Source organism: Opisthorchis viverrini, assembly GCF_000715545.1.
Source record: "Opisthorchis viverrini unplaced genomic scaffold opera_v5_354, whole genome shotgun sequence".
Lineage (NCBI taxonomy): Eukaryota > Metazoa > Platyhelminthes > Trematoda > Opisthorchiida > Opisthorchiidae > Opisthorchis > Opisthorchis viverrini.
This window is the reverse complement of record NW_008752014.1, coordinates 279724-295153: the sequence shown is the minus strand read 5'-3', so window position 1 is coordinate 295153 and position 15430 is coordinate 279724. Positions and strand designations below refer to the sequence as shown.

General features: G+C 43.3%; 1 protein-coding gene across 1 annotated transcript in view; it reads left to right on the top strand.

Moving 5' to 3' along the window:
* Window positions 1–12157: 12157 nt before the first annotated feature.
* T265_15120 (hypothetical protein) overlaps window positions 12158–15430 on the top strand; it is a gene marked incomplete at both ends in the record, with an annotated part of 5536 nt that continues 2263 nt past the window's right edge. The window contains 2 exons of the mRNA XM_009176680.1: window positions 12158–12219; window positions 12246–12361. Coding sequence (XP_009174944.1) covers window positions 12158–12219; window positions 12246–12361 — 178 coding nt within the window. The remainder of the gene's footprint in view (window positions 12220–12245; window positions 12362–15430) is intronic.

Here is a 15430-nt window from a genome sequence, read left to right as displayed (position 1 = left end):
TAACAATATAGAGTGCAACAGCATTGTAAGCTCGACCATTGATAAATAAGCTTGTGTCACGCGTACAGCACGGATGATGCTAGTTCACAAAAGCTTCTCTGGCTTTCCCCATCTGCACGAATGGGAAGCAGCTGGGCCGCTATGATGAGAGAGGCGAAGTCGCCGTCAGGTTGCACGTCAGCATAGAAAAGATTCATGCGATGTCAGTCACTGAAAGCCGAAAACATGAGTACGCTACAGCAATATTCAACAGCTCCCCTCTACCTAATTTAATTCCCACTCCGTGGATCTCACACTTGAGTACATCTGTTGGTACCGGGAAAAATATCCGCACGCGCCGCTCATGTTTGATACTTACGTCCCCACCTATCAGACCTCTTTTGTTTTTACCTCTGCATTTCTGATCTTCAAATGCAGTGTCTTATTCAGTTTATGACTCCACTAGCAAGACTAGATGATTTTGTTACAGCAACTTGCGCCGATGTAGAGGTAGCTCCCAGTCTACGAGGTGAGTCTTTCTGACTTGATTGAATACCTGTAAACAGTTATGTTCCATCCAGCTTTCCACATTTTAGTGTATCCGTTATCCGTAGTCCTGACCGAGCAAATGACAGTGTCTGTCGGGACCTACACCACAGGATCTGAATGTAGTTGTATTAGCTGGTGGGCAACGCATAGTTAAAGCGCAACAGTGGCTTTGTGTAGTATCTTTGGATGTAAAGCATAATGACATATTTTCTCATGCCTTTTGCTATTTTACCGCCCACCAGTCATTCAGCAGGGCAGTGTTTGGACGCAGTGACCACTGTGATAGACAGAATCCTCCCACTGGGAACCGATTGGATAACTTTGCTACCGGTTACCTATAGTGCGCTTCAGTTCTTCACTGCTGATCATGTTAGAATACGTAGGCTGGCTGAGGTTATGCTATTCAACCTGAATTTTCATTGGGTACCCTGAAACCGAATGAACCAAGTACCCATTTGGTAATGGAGAATCTTTCCCACCCACGAGTTAAAGATATACGCCCAGATGGTCTCTTCGGGTGATACTGATTGTTATTCTAATAGTAATTCACGAATCTGGAAAGTCCTTGTGGTGTTTCCCAACGCCTGTGGAGAAGACGCTGGATTTCAGAACTGTCACTTTTGGATGTGAGTTGCTGTACCTGTTCGGTTTCAGATAGAAACTCGGTCAGACATCCTGTTAGATCCCAGCCCGACTGTGACAGAGGGTTGTGGAAGAACCAGCAAGGCCGTAAGCGGTTGCAGGATTTGTAGAATCCGCTTTCATACCACTGGTTTGAACAGTCCTCCGGCCCTAGCGTTATTATTTCAGTGAGTCCACACTTAATGAGGGGGAACGCTGGACTGGAATTTTGCTGTCATTAGAATCTATCAGCAGTGCCATATCAGGGTCTGAACTCCGGACTTGTGACATGCGAAGCGAATGTATTATCACTTCTGGAGTGCTTTAAAAGTATAGGCTGCTTGGCATGACAAGATTTCATAAAGCCTTCATACAATGAATAGTCACATCAGAAATCATTCACTGTAGCATCCTTGCGATGTCTACCTGCCATATTACCCGAAGGGCGTAGGAGGGTTGGGATACTGCTAGGTTGCCAAAGTTTAGACAGGAGAAGTTGAGATGCAGAGGTCAGTCTCGAACCACGGAACTTCCGGTCAGTAAATTCGCACTCTAACCAATGAGTCATCTCGCCCTTTAACTGGGTGGAAATATCAGTTCCGGTGGCCAAAACGATATTTTCCGGATCGGGAAGGCCAGAGCAGCTTTTGTCAACCTACACCACCCCTAGCGTAGCCGTACCTTCATCCTATCTGTCAAGAGTCAGTTTTGTAATGCCGGCTTCGTATTTCTGTGCGGGCCAAAGACTTGGCCGCAGAGTACTGACGTCAAAAAACTTATTAGTGCCTTCTTTATCGTAGCATGCTACACACGCATTTTCATGCACAATTGTGTGCTATTTAGCGACAAGTGACGCAAATTTGCAAAAGAAATTCAGGCCGTTGAGCTTCGTGCACTAACTTCATCAGACACTTCATTTAAGTCTCCATAACTTCCAGTGCTCTTTGGATTACAATGGACGTGTTAACAAACTGCTCATTCTGAAGTATGACTTTGCACTCTGACGATGTTTGCCGAAAGACAGTTTATTCAACAGAGCTCGTTTTTCATCTTCATAGGTGATGGGGATATCGCCTGCATGCTTCACACTGAGAAGGTTCTCACCAGCGACGATTCGAACACTAGGGTTTCGAATACATCCCAGTATTCTTCTCATTATTAGTATGTGGACCGGATTACGTTTCTGGGGTCTTTGGTTGATCTTGGTCGTTCAGCTGTAACATCATTTCGGTGCCTAGCTCTGATGCTACCAGTTTGCCCATGTCTAGACAGGAGCAGTCGAGATACCTATCTTGGGTTAGAACCGTGGACCCTCCGGTCAATAAATTGGGGCCTCAATCGCTGAGTGATCTGGAGTTCAGGGGCATCTCTTCATGCCATGACATGAGAAAGAAAGACCCCAGAGGCTTTGCTACAACGGGAGTCAAAATGACACCCATACAGTTACCACATTCACTGTCAGTATCCTTTTTGAAGATGATCCCTTCCGAATCAACTGCTACCACTGAACGAAATAACCACCTGCGAGCTGCGTTCCAGGACGAAGGGCAATTCCATGACATTAGGAAGGGCAACGGACAAAGCTGGCGTCTGACAGGATGTGGAAACAACTGACTGATTAAACTGATCTTTGAAAGTGTTGTGCTCAGAGCCATAGACCTTTTCCTATAAAGTATGCCAGTGTGACCTTTGCATATACTTTCGGTTACATTTTCTGGTCTAGCTTGTGTCATTCATAAGATGTAAGCTTCCGGGTGTTTCCAGAAGTAGTGGGCTCTATTCCTGAAGCAGAGGCTTGGTTGACGAATAGCTTCGGAGGGGGGTACCGGTGATGGTACAATTTAGAGGAATTCTCTCTCAATTATCTGGTAGGAACCGGTACTGTCATGCAACTAGATATCTTGCAGAGATTCAGTGCTATGCAAGATGATTTTCATGATCACCGTGGTCTAACGCTGGTGAGTACATTACGATCAGTAAGTTGGTCCAGTGTGGTCCAGGTTTCCAGTTTTTGGGGACCTGAGGTTGATGTTCTGTACATCATGGTAACTAGAGAGATGGACATTCAAGTTGGACTCATGTGCTTCTATCCAGTGGCCATGTGCCCACAGTATGTAACTGAGATTTTTGTACATACCACTGTGTGGTCAGAATCAACACAGTAAGGCCGTCTGGAACAGCTGTTTTAAACACAACTCCCCAAAAAGTAGCCAATGTTAGTTTGGTCAGCTTGTGTTCATCTTTGAGCTCATGTAGTGGGGTGCCGAGTGGAAACACTAATAACAGTAATCCTTTATCTGTGGGAGTCTTTCAATGCATAGCTACCGTTAAACTCGAAGGAAGCACGGGATCCGAGATACTACCAGGTGGTTCAAACCTAGACACGGGGAATAGGCCAGTTAGTTTATAAATACGAACCTCCCGGTTAATGGTTTCTTACACTGAGCTACCTCGAACTATTTGCATGGTAGTGAGTCGGATGGTGCTGTTATCGAGTAGAATCCACGTAAGCGATGGAACTTCTGTACTTTCACACTAGCAATACTGAAACTACCGCACAGCGAGGCAGAGGCAGTCGAATCTCCTGAATGTCATGGAAAGTTTCGGAGCAAGTCCGAAAGAGGGGCAAGGTGAAGCACAGCAGCCTACGACCGCCCGGGAAAGGCAGCGTATATTGACTCCAATTTTCTTCACTCTTGTATCTAGATTGGCCTGCTGAACGGTGTGCATTAGTTTGAGCATCTTAAGGCACACGGGCTCAAAGATGACGCGAAAGCTAAAATATGGGGGGTCGGGTAGACACGAATTTTTCGGAAGCGTGTCAGAATGGAAACCGAAGGAACGTCACTGGATCATATAGAGGTGGAGGGCAAAATAAATTTTCTACCAAAAATCCATAAAGCCGTGTGTTTTGTATGAGGATTTACATGATAACGATAGGGGAGTGTATTTTAGGGCTCTGTGCGGAAAAAAACATTTGGTCCCGTACAATCTTCTCAGGGTGAGGTATCGCCTTATTGTTCCAGTTCGAAGTGAAGATTTTTTATGGGCTTTACCTGGAGCTTTAGGGTGAAAAACTTAACCTTTTGAACGGTGCAAAACCGGTAGGCACTGACCCCCAGTACAACCGAAACAGCCACTTATGAAAACCTCAGTTGATTTTCCATTTAGTGCGATACTGTCAAGCCCTTCCAAAAAATGGGGTGATTCTACTGCTTATTTAAACCTGCTGAATATTCCATCTTGCTAGCGTCCATTCCAACTTTCAGTTGTAATTTCAGCATCTGATGTGTGTAGTAGAGAACCAACTCTGATGACTGCACCTGGGGCAACACTGGATAACCACCGAAAACTGTCTGGATGATGCTCCGATCACGTATTGACTGTATAACCGGTTTCATTGCTTACAGTCCCTTTGTGCATGGATAGGAAAAGATGGTCTTTTTTATAGTCTGGTGGAACTTAAGGAACCGAGAAAAAAAGCAAAATAAATATAAAACAATGAGTCAGCTGACTGAGGGAGGAAAGCTTTTACAAAAATATTTATTTGTGCCAGCCCGCTAAAATTACTAGGATTGTTTTTCAGAAACACTCGTGGTACTAGGTAACTCGAAGCGTCTTAAATGCCTACTCCCTGCAGCCCAACCTCCAAAACTGATCCGTAAACTCTAATGTTCTTCCATAAAACTGAACTTTAGGGAAAATATCACATCTTGCAATGTTTTTCGCAACGCCTGGATGAAAATCACAGTCCCTCTATATAAAGCGCGCTGGAATATGTCCGAATCTTTTGTCATACACGGGTATCATTTTTGGTGAGTGATGAGTAAATCTGTTGGTAATTCCATTCAATAAAGCTTGCTATAAGACTGATTTCAACTCTCATAGAAACTCAAATATGCAAGTTAGCACCAGCAACGAATATTATGGTTGAAGAAGATGAAAGTACAGATGAGCTGACGACCTAGGGCTCCTCAGGTGGTGAATGAAAAACAACTTATTACCACGAAGAAATCCGTATGAAATTACGAGGGATTTTTGCGGGACTTCGTGAAAAACATTTGCGACTACGTTTTGAGGAAAGGCCTACAAAGGATGGGGTAGCGAATTCGCGAAGGTCCACCCTATAGGGATAGTTCCAGAATTGTTGGCAGTGTTTTCAACTCCGTGGTTCAAAGTAAGTCCTACAGCCGCTCCTGTGAAGGGCCCTTACGCTACTTTACACTGTTTACACAACTTTCTGAACATCTACAATCACTTTTCAAATCTAACGTCCTGTCGTGCGATGAATCGCATAATTGACCACGAACGAGCAACATGGCAACAGAGTACCACTCACTTCCTACCGTCTCGTATATATTGTACTGTCGTACAGTACACCAGTCGTTCCTTCTGGTAATTAATTACGCGATTGCAGTGGATGGATGGAGCTCCTAGAAACGAACAAACGTAAGTCAAAAGTGGCGGAAGAAACGCGGCAAAGTCCGAAGATGATATAACCAACAAATTATTTCCTTTTCGCTGAGAAAACTGGCTACGTGAAAATTTTACCAGCAGTATTCCGCTGTGGCTCGAAAGTGGACTGAAACTGGCTGACAAATTACACTTGGCTTCTTCCCTTTTTGAGCCTATCCGGTTGGTCGGGACCCCATTGTCCTATCGATCCTACTTCCTCATTGCACATAAGACTAGATCACAGATTAGACCACCGGTTCGCAAAATGATGTGATGTTTTATAGTAAAGTTGATTGGGTGTCTTGAAGTTGACGTTCTTTGATTAAATGTGAAGCACAAAGGTGAGCGACCACCTGTCAGTCTCAAAAAAATGGAAAAAAACTGGTGGCAGCTTAGCGAAACACAATGATTTACGAAACAGTTTGTTTTTGCTGGAAACTCACCTGAAACCCAACTAGGTTTTTCGTTTATGATGCTCGGACGCAGTAGACTGCCAGTTGCACGGTGTTAACAAAACTTCCGCTTTCCATTATAAAATAAATTTTATTCTTATACTACATACATGTCACAGGTGTTCTCATATAGAAGTCTGCAACAGACCACAATATCTCCATTGTTAGACAGCTTCGTACAGTTGGAGCAAAATTAGAAAGCATAGTTGACCACATCAGAAGGTAGACAGCTGCTAGATTTTAAGCATTGATTGGCGAAGCCGGGCTCCGCATGTCACTTTCTTTGTCCTGTTCTTATTATTAGGATAACATCTTAGACGATGAAAGATAGACTCATTAAATCCTTGGGGTTAGCGTACACTAGTGTGACCGTAAAATCGCTTTCGAAGCCTGGTGGTGGATGGCTAGCAGGACTGAGAGACTGCGGCTATATTACACTCTGCCCTAAGTTCGGCTTTCTAAACTCTGACATGTATGTGATCCTTTTGTGCTAACTTTTTATGGAGCGTTACCTTGTGTCCGAGAAAAGATGACACCTTTCGGAGGAAATCGGTCGAGCTACGGAGATTACTGGTAGCATGCTACTTGTCACCCGAGCCACTCAGCAAACGGCTGGCTAGTATGACCGCTATGACTGACTACTATGTTAGTATAACAACACCTGTTGCCCATCTGCGTGTTCGATTATGGTTACTCACGGCATCACAACTAACGGTTGAGTTCTCACAGAGTAAAATTAGAGCCAAATTCCAAGTCTTCAGTCTAGTTGAAACTGAAGGAACAGATGGATCTGTAGCAATGAAAGCAAAGAACCGGTAAAAATCACTTGGGACTGGACAGCCTCGCAAGTTCTACCACTAACAGTGAACAATGTAGTCTAAAACTCACCCAACTAAGCGATCCTTATCCAGGAAACACGACCGAATAACCGTCGACTGTTTCTATGCAACGAGTCCTTTGGTCTGTGCGAGAAGTTCAGTTAGGCAACAACTGGTTCGATTAGGATAAAAGGCGTCCAAAGTAGTTGACGGATAATTCATCTATTTAGTCCATTCTAACTAGATTGACCAGACAAGATGCATGTGGATCCGTCAATATGTGCGCATCAGAACATAAGACGAGATGAATTCCCAGCTGACTATTCGTTGACAGCGGTTTGGGAAATGAACGAGCTGAGTGGGGAAGAAATGCGTACCAAGAGATCAATAAGAGCTGTTTGCTGTGATTGCTTGTTTCCTTTGGAATGTGCTCTTCATATGTAATGCAGTACAGTAACACGTCCTTAATCGTATCGGCTATTGAACACTTGAACCACAAAAATAAACTGTAAATGATACATATCGCCCAGTAAGTTGGGTAACCGTGGCAAGAGGTGTGTGATGGCAGAATGCGTGCTCAATTCATACTTCAGTCATGTGACTCACAGCTCTCATACCTATCCTTCTTACAAATCGAATACTACCAATAGCATATGGAACAACGAGCTCAAATGCTCCGCAGACAGAGCGGGTGTTTGCTTTCAGGCAGTCACAAGATACATGTATTTGTACTGCATGCTACGACTTTGTTGGACTAGATGGTAGTCTAACACAGGCTGTAGTGCGCCGGCTGATCATCTTTTCTGGATGTTATAGCTCATGCCAAGTCGTTCGTTTATTATTTGGAGGCAGAGAAGTGGATAGCTACGAATCGGTGGCATATAATCGACCGGTGAATCTAGGAGTGGAAGTAGGCCTTTCATTGAAGAGATCGGGAAAGGAGGACATGCACTGAAGGCAACATCCGTGTTCAGTTCGTGAATTTCTCTTTCGGATGCCAACATCTGCGACCACTGAACAGCTGTCTTCATTCAGCTTACAGTTCCATTAACCACCAAACCAGCGAATCCGGTAACACTAGTAATAAGTTTTATGTCTTCTACGGAAAGGACATTTCCAACCCGTGGTATAAAGTGTAAATCTAGGAGTGGAAGTAGGCCTTTCATTGAAGAGATCGGGAAAGGAGGACATGCACTGAAGGCAACATCCGTGTTCAGTTCGTGAATTTCTCTTTCGGATGCCAACATCTGCGACCACTGAACAGCTGTCTTCATTCAGCTTACAGTTCCATTAACCACCAAACCAGCGAATCCGGTAACACTAGTAATAAGTTTTATGTCTTCTACGGAAAGGACATTTCCAACCCGTGGTATAAAGTGTAACCAGAAACTAGCGAAAAACGGGGGGGGGGAAATAAAAAAGCATAAAAATATCTACGGACCTTAAAGTGGATGAGACATCTGCCTAATAATGTTATTGACTGGAGGTAGACTGGCTCTGTGGTGAGCAAACCTACTGCTTGATTCATACAGATATGGAAGCAGACAAATTCGTGTGAACTGAAAACCCTAGTATCAGACAGAAAAACTGGGCGCAATATAGGGGGACTGGGACTGTCATAGCGAATGCTCCTAATTTGTGAGCATCATTGCTCAAAATTGCAACTATTCAGGATTCACCAGCACTGGGAATTCACCACCCAGTAACCTGAACATATTTTACTCTCCTGAACAGAAATTGTTTTACCATAAACAGTTAATATTGAGATAGGTTTCACCTTAACAAATAGGATTCATATTAACTGTTGTTATAGCCTGAAAAACTTCAACTGGATCCATTTTCGGTACTTTCATACGTAACTTTATCGATTGGCAGGTAATCCTACCGCACAGCCACCAAGTATCAACTTGCAAAATATATGGTATGCCAGAGCGATTTCACACAACTGCCGCTAAGATTAGCCGCACGGGAAGTCCATCAATACCCTGGATCGTGGCGTGACCGGGGTTAACAACACTCTGCGGCCTTATCTGTGGGTATGCAAATGTTGATTTCACTCACATGATGTTGCGTCCTGTTGCTGGTCAAGTATGGCTAAGATCTTATGACGGTTTAAGCTCAAAACCCATGCTGAAGAATGCTGCTGCTGGTGGTTGTTACTGAATTTAAATTATATCAGATTGAGCTCACGCACTTGAATTTCCAATTCGATATCCTCCTGACCATGAGTCAACTGTTCTCATCCTTCAGACTAAACATAGAGGTCTTAGACTGTGCGACTTGCAGACTATACGAATGTTGTATGGAAAGTTTAAAGTCAAAACGCAGAGTAGCTGAATCAGATGTTATGATCCGATGTTTTGGCTGCCTTGGCCTCGGCATTCGGCTGATCACTAAGTTAGTCAAGTGTAATTTCTTCTACACCGATGTCATGCTGTTAGTGGTGATGACGAATTTCTTCTACAACAGTTGCTAGATGCTAATGGGAAAATTACCTCTCATAACAGATAACTTTCGGAAAACGATAGGGGTTTACTTAAGTCGTTCTGTTTGTTCGTGGAAAACAGCGCAAATGCATTCGCCACTTTGGTTATCATGTTGGGTTGCTAAAAACGATGTAAATACACAATCACATGTTTGTATGCATTTTATTTATATTCTGACTCCGATTGGCTGGAATTCTTGATTGCGCCCCGATTTCACCTTCATGGTTTATTTCTTATCGTTTGTTGCGTGAATCAATCAATAAAGTTTGCTCATCAAATCGTTGTCCTCATTAGTTCAGTTGACCTGAGAGTTGAGATCACAAAATGATGGAAACTATTAGGACTCAATTGTTTCGGAGGACTAGGGTTTGTACTGAAAGCGAGCAGGCAAAGTGAGTTCGCGTTTTGCGAAATCCCCCCTGCTGGAGCACAAGACTAGTTTGAATGAAGTTTGATATGGGAGATTTATTAGTACAGCCGAATGGGTCTGCCCTGCTTCTGGGACATAAGATTCCTGTTTAGGCAGGGTACCTTCTTTGAATAGGATGATGGTACTGAACGAAAGATGTGTGCAGCATTCATTAGTATCATAGATGTGTTTTATCGTTTATGTTTTGACTGCTTCGCACGCCCTATTTTTGAAAATGAATTGAGTGTAAATACTCACTCGTTTTGCACGCCGCCCCAGCAGTAGAGTTCGCCTCCGATAAGCTCACTATTCTACTTATTTATTGCTACCCGTAGTCTGCTTCAGCGAGCTGGACTGGCGGGTGTAAGCCCGGTGTATAATACCACTTTATGGATTTCCTCTTTGTTCTCATCTGTAGCCAAAAGCATATTGCACTTCAATGTTACGTTTTTTGCCTGTTGATCAGTGTTCATTATCAGCTACCAGAATGATCCAAAGGCTCCGGCTTGATGTTGTGCACCCAAGTGCACGAAGCTTATGGATTTTCCTGTCCGTAATTGTGTCCGCATAATGCGACATCAAAATTTATACTGATTCCATCTGCATTTTTTCAACTAACAGCTAATTCGATGAAAAGGGCTCTCGATTTGGATTGGTTTACAATCAGATATCGTTGTGGTTGCCTTAGAGCTGTATGTAAAAGTGGAAAGGCTTATGAGAGACTCAATTAGGTGGTCAACACGGACCGGATTAGGTAAGTACTTTCAGTGGTGAACGATTACTCCATCTGTGTGCTGACCACAGGCTTTTGCATGTAGTACCAAGTTCCGAAATAGCTAAATTCGTCTGGCTACATGTTATCCTCAAACTGCGTGCCGGCTGCGAACTTAAATTGATCACATCGTCATCAGTTACCCGTGGTGCGGATCAATAACTAAGTGGCCCCCGTTTCGCAAAATATTTGCGGATTCTGACCACGCCGTCTTCCTGGTTCACTTCTCCCTTCGTTCCCCATGGTCGTGTAAGGTGCGGGTAAGTGGCTTAGCAAGTGAGGGATAGGCAGATCCCGATAGTAAACGAACTTAACAGAAGTGTCTTCTGGAGTTTCTTCAAACGGTCGCATTACCAGATGTTCTATAATGCTGGAACGGCATCGCCATCTGTTTGTTCAGTTTTGACGGTTTTGCTTCCGGCATTTCGTTGCTATCGCACTCTAGCATTGGATATCAGACTGAATAGTGACACTGTTTAATCTCAGAAAATTTCCGAGCCGCCCCAGCCGAACATAACTTGATGAGACGAATTTTCAGACCTTAGGTGAAGGTGAGAGTGCAGGCCAACCGTAAAAAAGCCGAGGAAATGGAAGAGGTTCAGAAAGCCTGGAATGCCCGAAGATTATTTCAGTTGATCCGTGCGACCGGTCACCGGAAGCCACCTGTGAGCGCCGTTTGCTCGCCTGACGTTGGCTAATAAAGCAATGGCTCGAGAGCAGCAAGCGGGATTCCGGCCTGGTAGGGGTTGTTTCAACCAAATCGTCACACTTTGTCAGGTGCTAGAACAACACCACACGCACAGTCGACACATACTTCTAGTATTCCTGGATTTCCAAGGTGCGTTTGACTCGGTTGACCGGTCTGTTCTTGATACGCTTGCCCACCAAGAAATTCTCCGGAAGTTTGTGAACATAATGAGGTCTTTGTATTCTCCGACTTCTGGACATGTGAGAGTATACAGGGAGCTCTCCAAAAACTTCCGTACATGAAGCTGTATCTGCTAGGGGTGCCCACTCTTTTCATTCCTATTTAATTTCATCATTGGTGAGATAACGAGACGAACGTCGGAATACGTTCAAAACCCTGGTGTGCAAATAGTCTCTGACGAAATCCTTGTTGATCTGAACACGCAATCACTGAACAGTCCACTTAGAACACAGAGAGAGGTACTCGAATTTGTGGGGCGTTTTACGTATCTTTGGAGCTGTATTAATTCTTATTGTAGTGTGACAGGTGAGATAAATGCACGAATCTGAAGGGCCCGGGTCACGTTTTCCAATTCGAGACACCTATGGCGTCAAAGTTATATATCCCTGAATCTCCATGAAAGTGTGTATATGGCTGTGAGACTTGGCCTGTTCCAACAGCGGATTTGAGACATCTTCAGGTGTTTCTTGGCTCGTGTGGGTTGATGTCGGCGTATCTTTAATGAGGCAATTAGAAATCGAGTTTTCAGTTGTGAAACGGGTACTTCCATTGAAGAATGTGTCCAGCATCATAAGCTGTGTTGGTTGGGACATGTGCTGCGTATGCCTAACCATCGTTTGTTGAAGAAAGTGTTGTTTGCCGTACCCAACTCTGAGTGGCGTAAGCAGAGGGGAGGCCAACCCCTGACATGGTAGAGGGTTACGAAATAGGATACAAAAAGTCCGTGTCACTTTCCAGGATTGAGATCGGGTAATCCCCACTGCGTCTGTTTGGAGACGCTGCAAGATATGGTTACAAATCGACGTCGGTGATGCTCTTCTTGTCGGTTTTCATCCACGTTGCCTGAATGAGTGCTTTAATTTCAATTTTCCACTTATCAACTATAAGGCACGTATCATAGACACATTAGTTTCAGCTGCTACGGTTTTGATGACCGTAGAACGGAACGATTTTGGACATACAGCCAAGCGTTAGAGGCGATGGTATGTTCAGTTAATTCGGGAATCAGGTATCTTTGCCTTGAAGGCGATGGCTTTGATGTACGAGCGCCGCTGATGGCGCGATCGGGAGTTGTAAGCACCACTGAAGAACTGAAATGCGAAAGCACCCAATCCTTTTCCCTTGCACTTTTGTTTTTTATCCCAAATTATGACTCTGAAAATAATCATGGTTTTACGTCGGTGAAGCATCGGTGGATAAAACTGATGCTATGCTGACGGTGAGCATGATGAGGAAGCTGATGCTGGTGACGATGGCGATGATGATTATGATAAAGATGATTTTAATGAGGATGATGATTATGGTACTGATTTTTGTTTGGCATACTATGGTTATTTTAGATAGGGCACAGATGCGCTCTCCATTCATTATTTATTGCCGACTGAAACCAATAACAGGCTTTGGATCCCTTTTAGCGTGTATTTGGAAAACGAATAACAAGGTTCTGACGAATACACTCAATTGCATATCAACCTGGTTTTCATAGGAGACTCAGCTGAATCTCTCGCTTACGATATTATTCAACTAAATGTGCTGCACGAGGTTGTTATTGTCTACTCAGACAGACAAACTGCAGGACGCAAAGGAAAACCTTTGCGCACGGTGATATCTGGTCCAGCATTCTTTAGTGTGAATCGTTCTCTCTAAATTGGATTCAACAGTAAAACTAATGAAATTCAAAGAGACTGGGATTTTATTAAAAGTGGGGTTTAATGTGCCTGAAAATGAAGTTTCCAAACAAACGGCAGGGAACGTAAATAATCAGGATATTACGTTAACAGTAAAAAATAGGAGAAAGTAGTTTAGGGGATGGGTAAAACCCGAAAATAGCGTGGTTCATTGTATGCTGTCAAACGGATTGGATAAAAGATTCACTAGTTGATGACGTAGCACTGATTGCAGTGTAATTGTTTTGTTTCAAGGAAAGAAAGCTAACTCCACAATGAGTACTCTTCATTGTGAACCAAAATCCCAACCACTTTGTGGCCACTTCGGTCACAAAATACCTGAGCGATTATAACATATCCCACCAGTATCCCTTCTAGATTTTACTAAATGGAAAAATGTCCTCTGCTTTGTTCTTGATCTTTATCGCACAGAGACGATCTGGTTCAGATGATATTATATGGATAAAATCATAGCTCACGAAAAAATTAGCAGGACTAATTACCATCCATAGAATAGGACTGGGAAAGCTGAAAACATTTGAGTTTATAAAAAATTCCGATCAGCAGGGATCACACTACTTGTCAAGGGGGCATCACCAGACCGAATTATGTCGACTCAGAAAACTGAAGAATGAAGTCCCATCCTACGTAATGCTCGGTTGAAGAACATCACAAACTAGTGATTCAGCATGATCGAATTAAGTCTCAGTCAAAAAGTTGTTAGATGCAAGTGTACTTCACAAATCGCATACGATTTGGGCTTAAGTGAAACACAGGATCGACAGAAACTAGTGGGCTGCGCCTAGCTGGTGAACGCGAAGAAGGTCAAATCCAGTTAGCAGCAACCCTGTGAGTAGCATGTTCCGTCTAGATAGTAAGTTTCGTTTCACAACGAAATCTGTTCCTTTGACAACCAGCTTTTCCAACCGCTCAGAATTATCACGAAAGAAGCGAGTCGACTGGCTGGAGCCCGAAACTAGTAGCATTTAGTGTCTGGTGTCATCTAAACACAAGATACTAATCGACATTTTGTTCATTGATCAAATTCATACACACACACCTGAGAAAGAATGAAATCAACCTCTGTTAATCTGCATCTTGATCCGCTGGACCCACTAGACACTACACGCTTTGTGTGTGCAATTGCAAAATTCTTCCGATTGAGAATGCTTCAAAGTGAAATTAGGCGGTAAACCTGAAAAGAATAGAAGCAACCTCACTGGACAAAACAGATTACATGTTCCACAGTAAGTAGTACAACACTTGAACTTTATCACTTGCCCAGGCGTCATCATCATGAATGAAGTTCAGTAGCCGCCTTTGATAAAGGGGTTTTCTGGACACTTCCAAGCAACACTCAGGGCCTAAAGTTCATTTTTGTCGAGAATATCCCTAGTTTTGAGTATCCGTTGCAGCACCCCCACACAGGAAAGAAGAATATAATAACAGTACTCATACACTAATATTAAACTATGTACTGGTGTATCTTGTCCTGAATAGTGCGAGTCGGTATATTGTGACACTGCAAATAGTCCACAAGCCGCATAATGAAAACCTGGGTAGTTTTATTTTTCGGGCAAGGGTACTAACAAGGTAATATTTATCCCAACCGTGGGCCCGAAATTCATAGACCAAAAGGTCTAGTTTATTCACTTAAACCACATCCAACTTTGTAATTTGATCATGAAGAGGAAGGCTTATTTTCAAACCCAAAGATGTTAAGATGAGACTTAGGTGACCCACTCTTTGATGGTCGTCTTCATTTAGTATGCTGGGTCAAGGCCACCTCAAAATTCAGTCTGGTCGGTATTCCTACATTGAACATTAAGTCAGTTCTCTCACCATTTTCTCTTCAAGTTTCCAAAGAGCGTCTGGTCCCATCCACATTCAATAGGATATATGGCAAAACCTAAAATAATTGTAACTATACGAAGCTGTCGCAAAGATTTCATCAGCCCTATAAGATAGGCCAATGTAGATAGATAGTGAGTAGTAGTATCATTTCAGAAACAAAGTGACTACATTTCTGCTGCAGCGGATAACACGACACGTGCCTTGACTAGGTAAGCGTGCATTTGCCCAAATAATCAGTTTTTCGAGGAAAAAAGCCCTGTGATCACCACTGAGCACAGTGAGATTCATTAAGCTACAACCGCCTTAAAACAAAGCATTCTGTTCTATGGTAGTTTGTATTGATTACCCACACACACTATAGATCGAAATTGATTTGTTGGGTCACGTGCCTACTTAGATTGATTACCGTTTGTGAAATGTTTGGCGGTTGACTTGGGGTC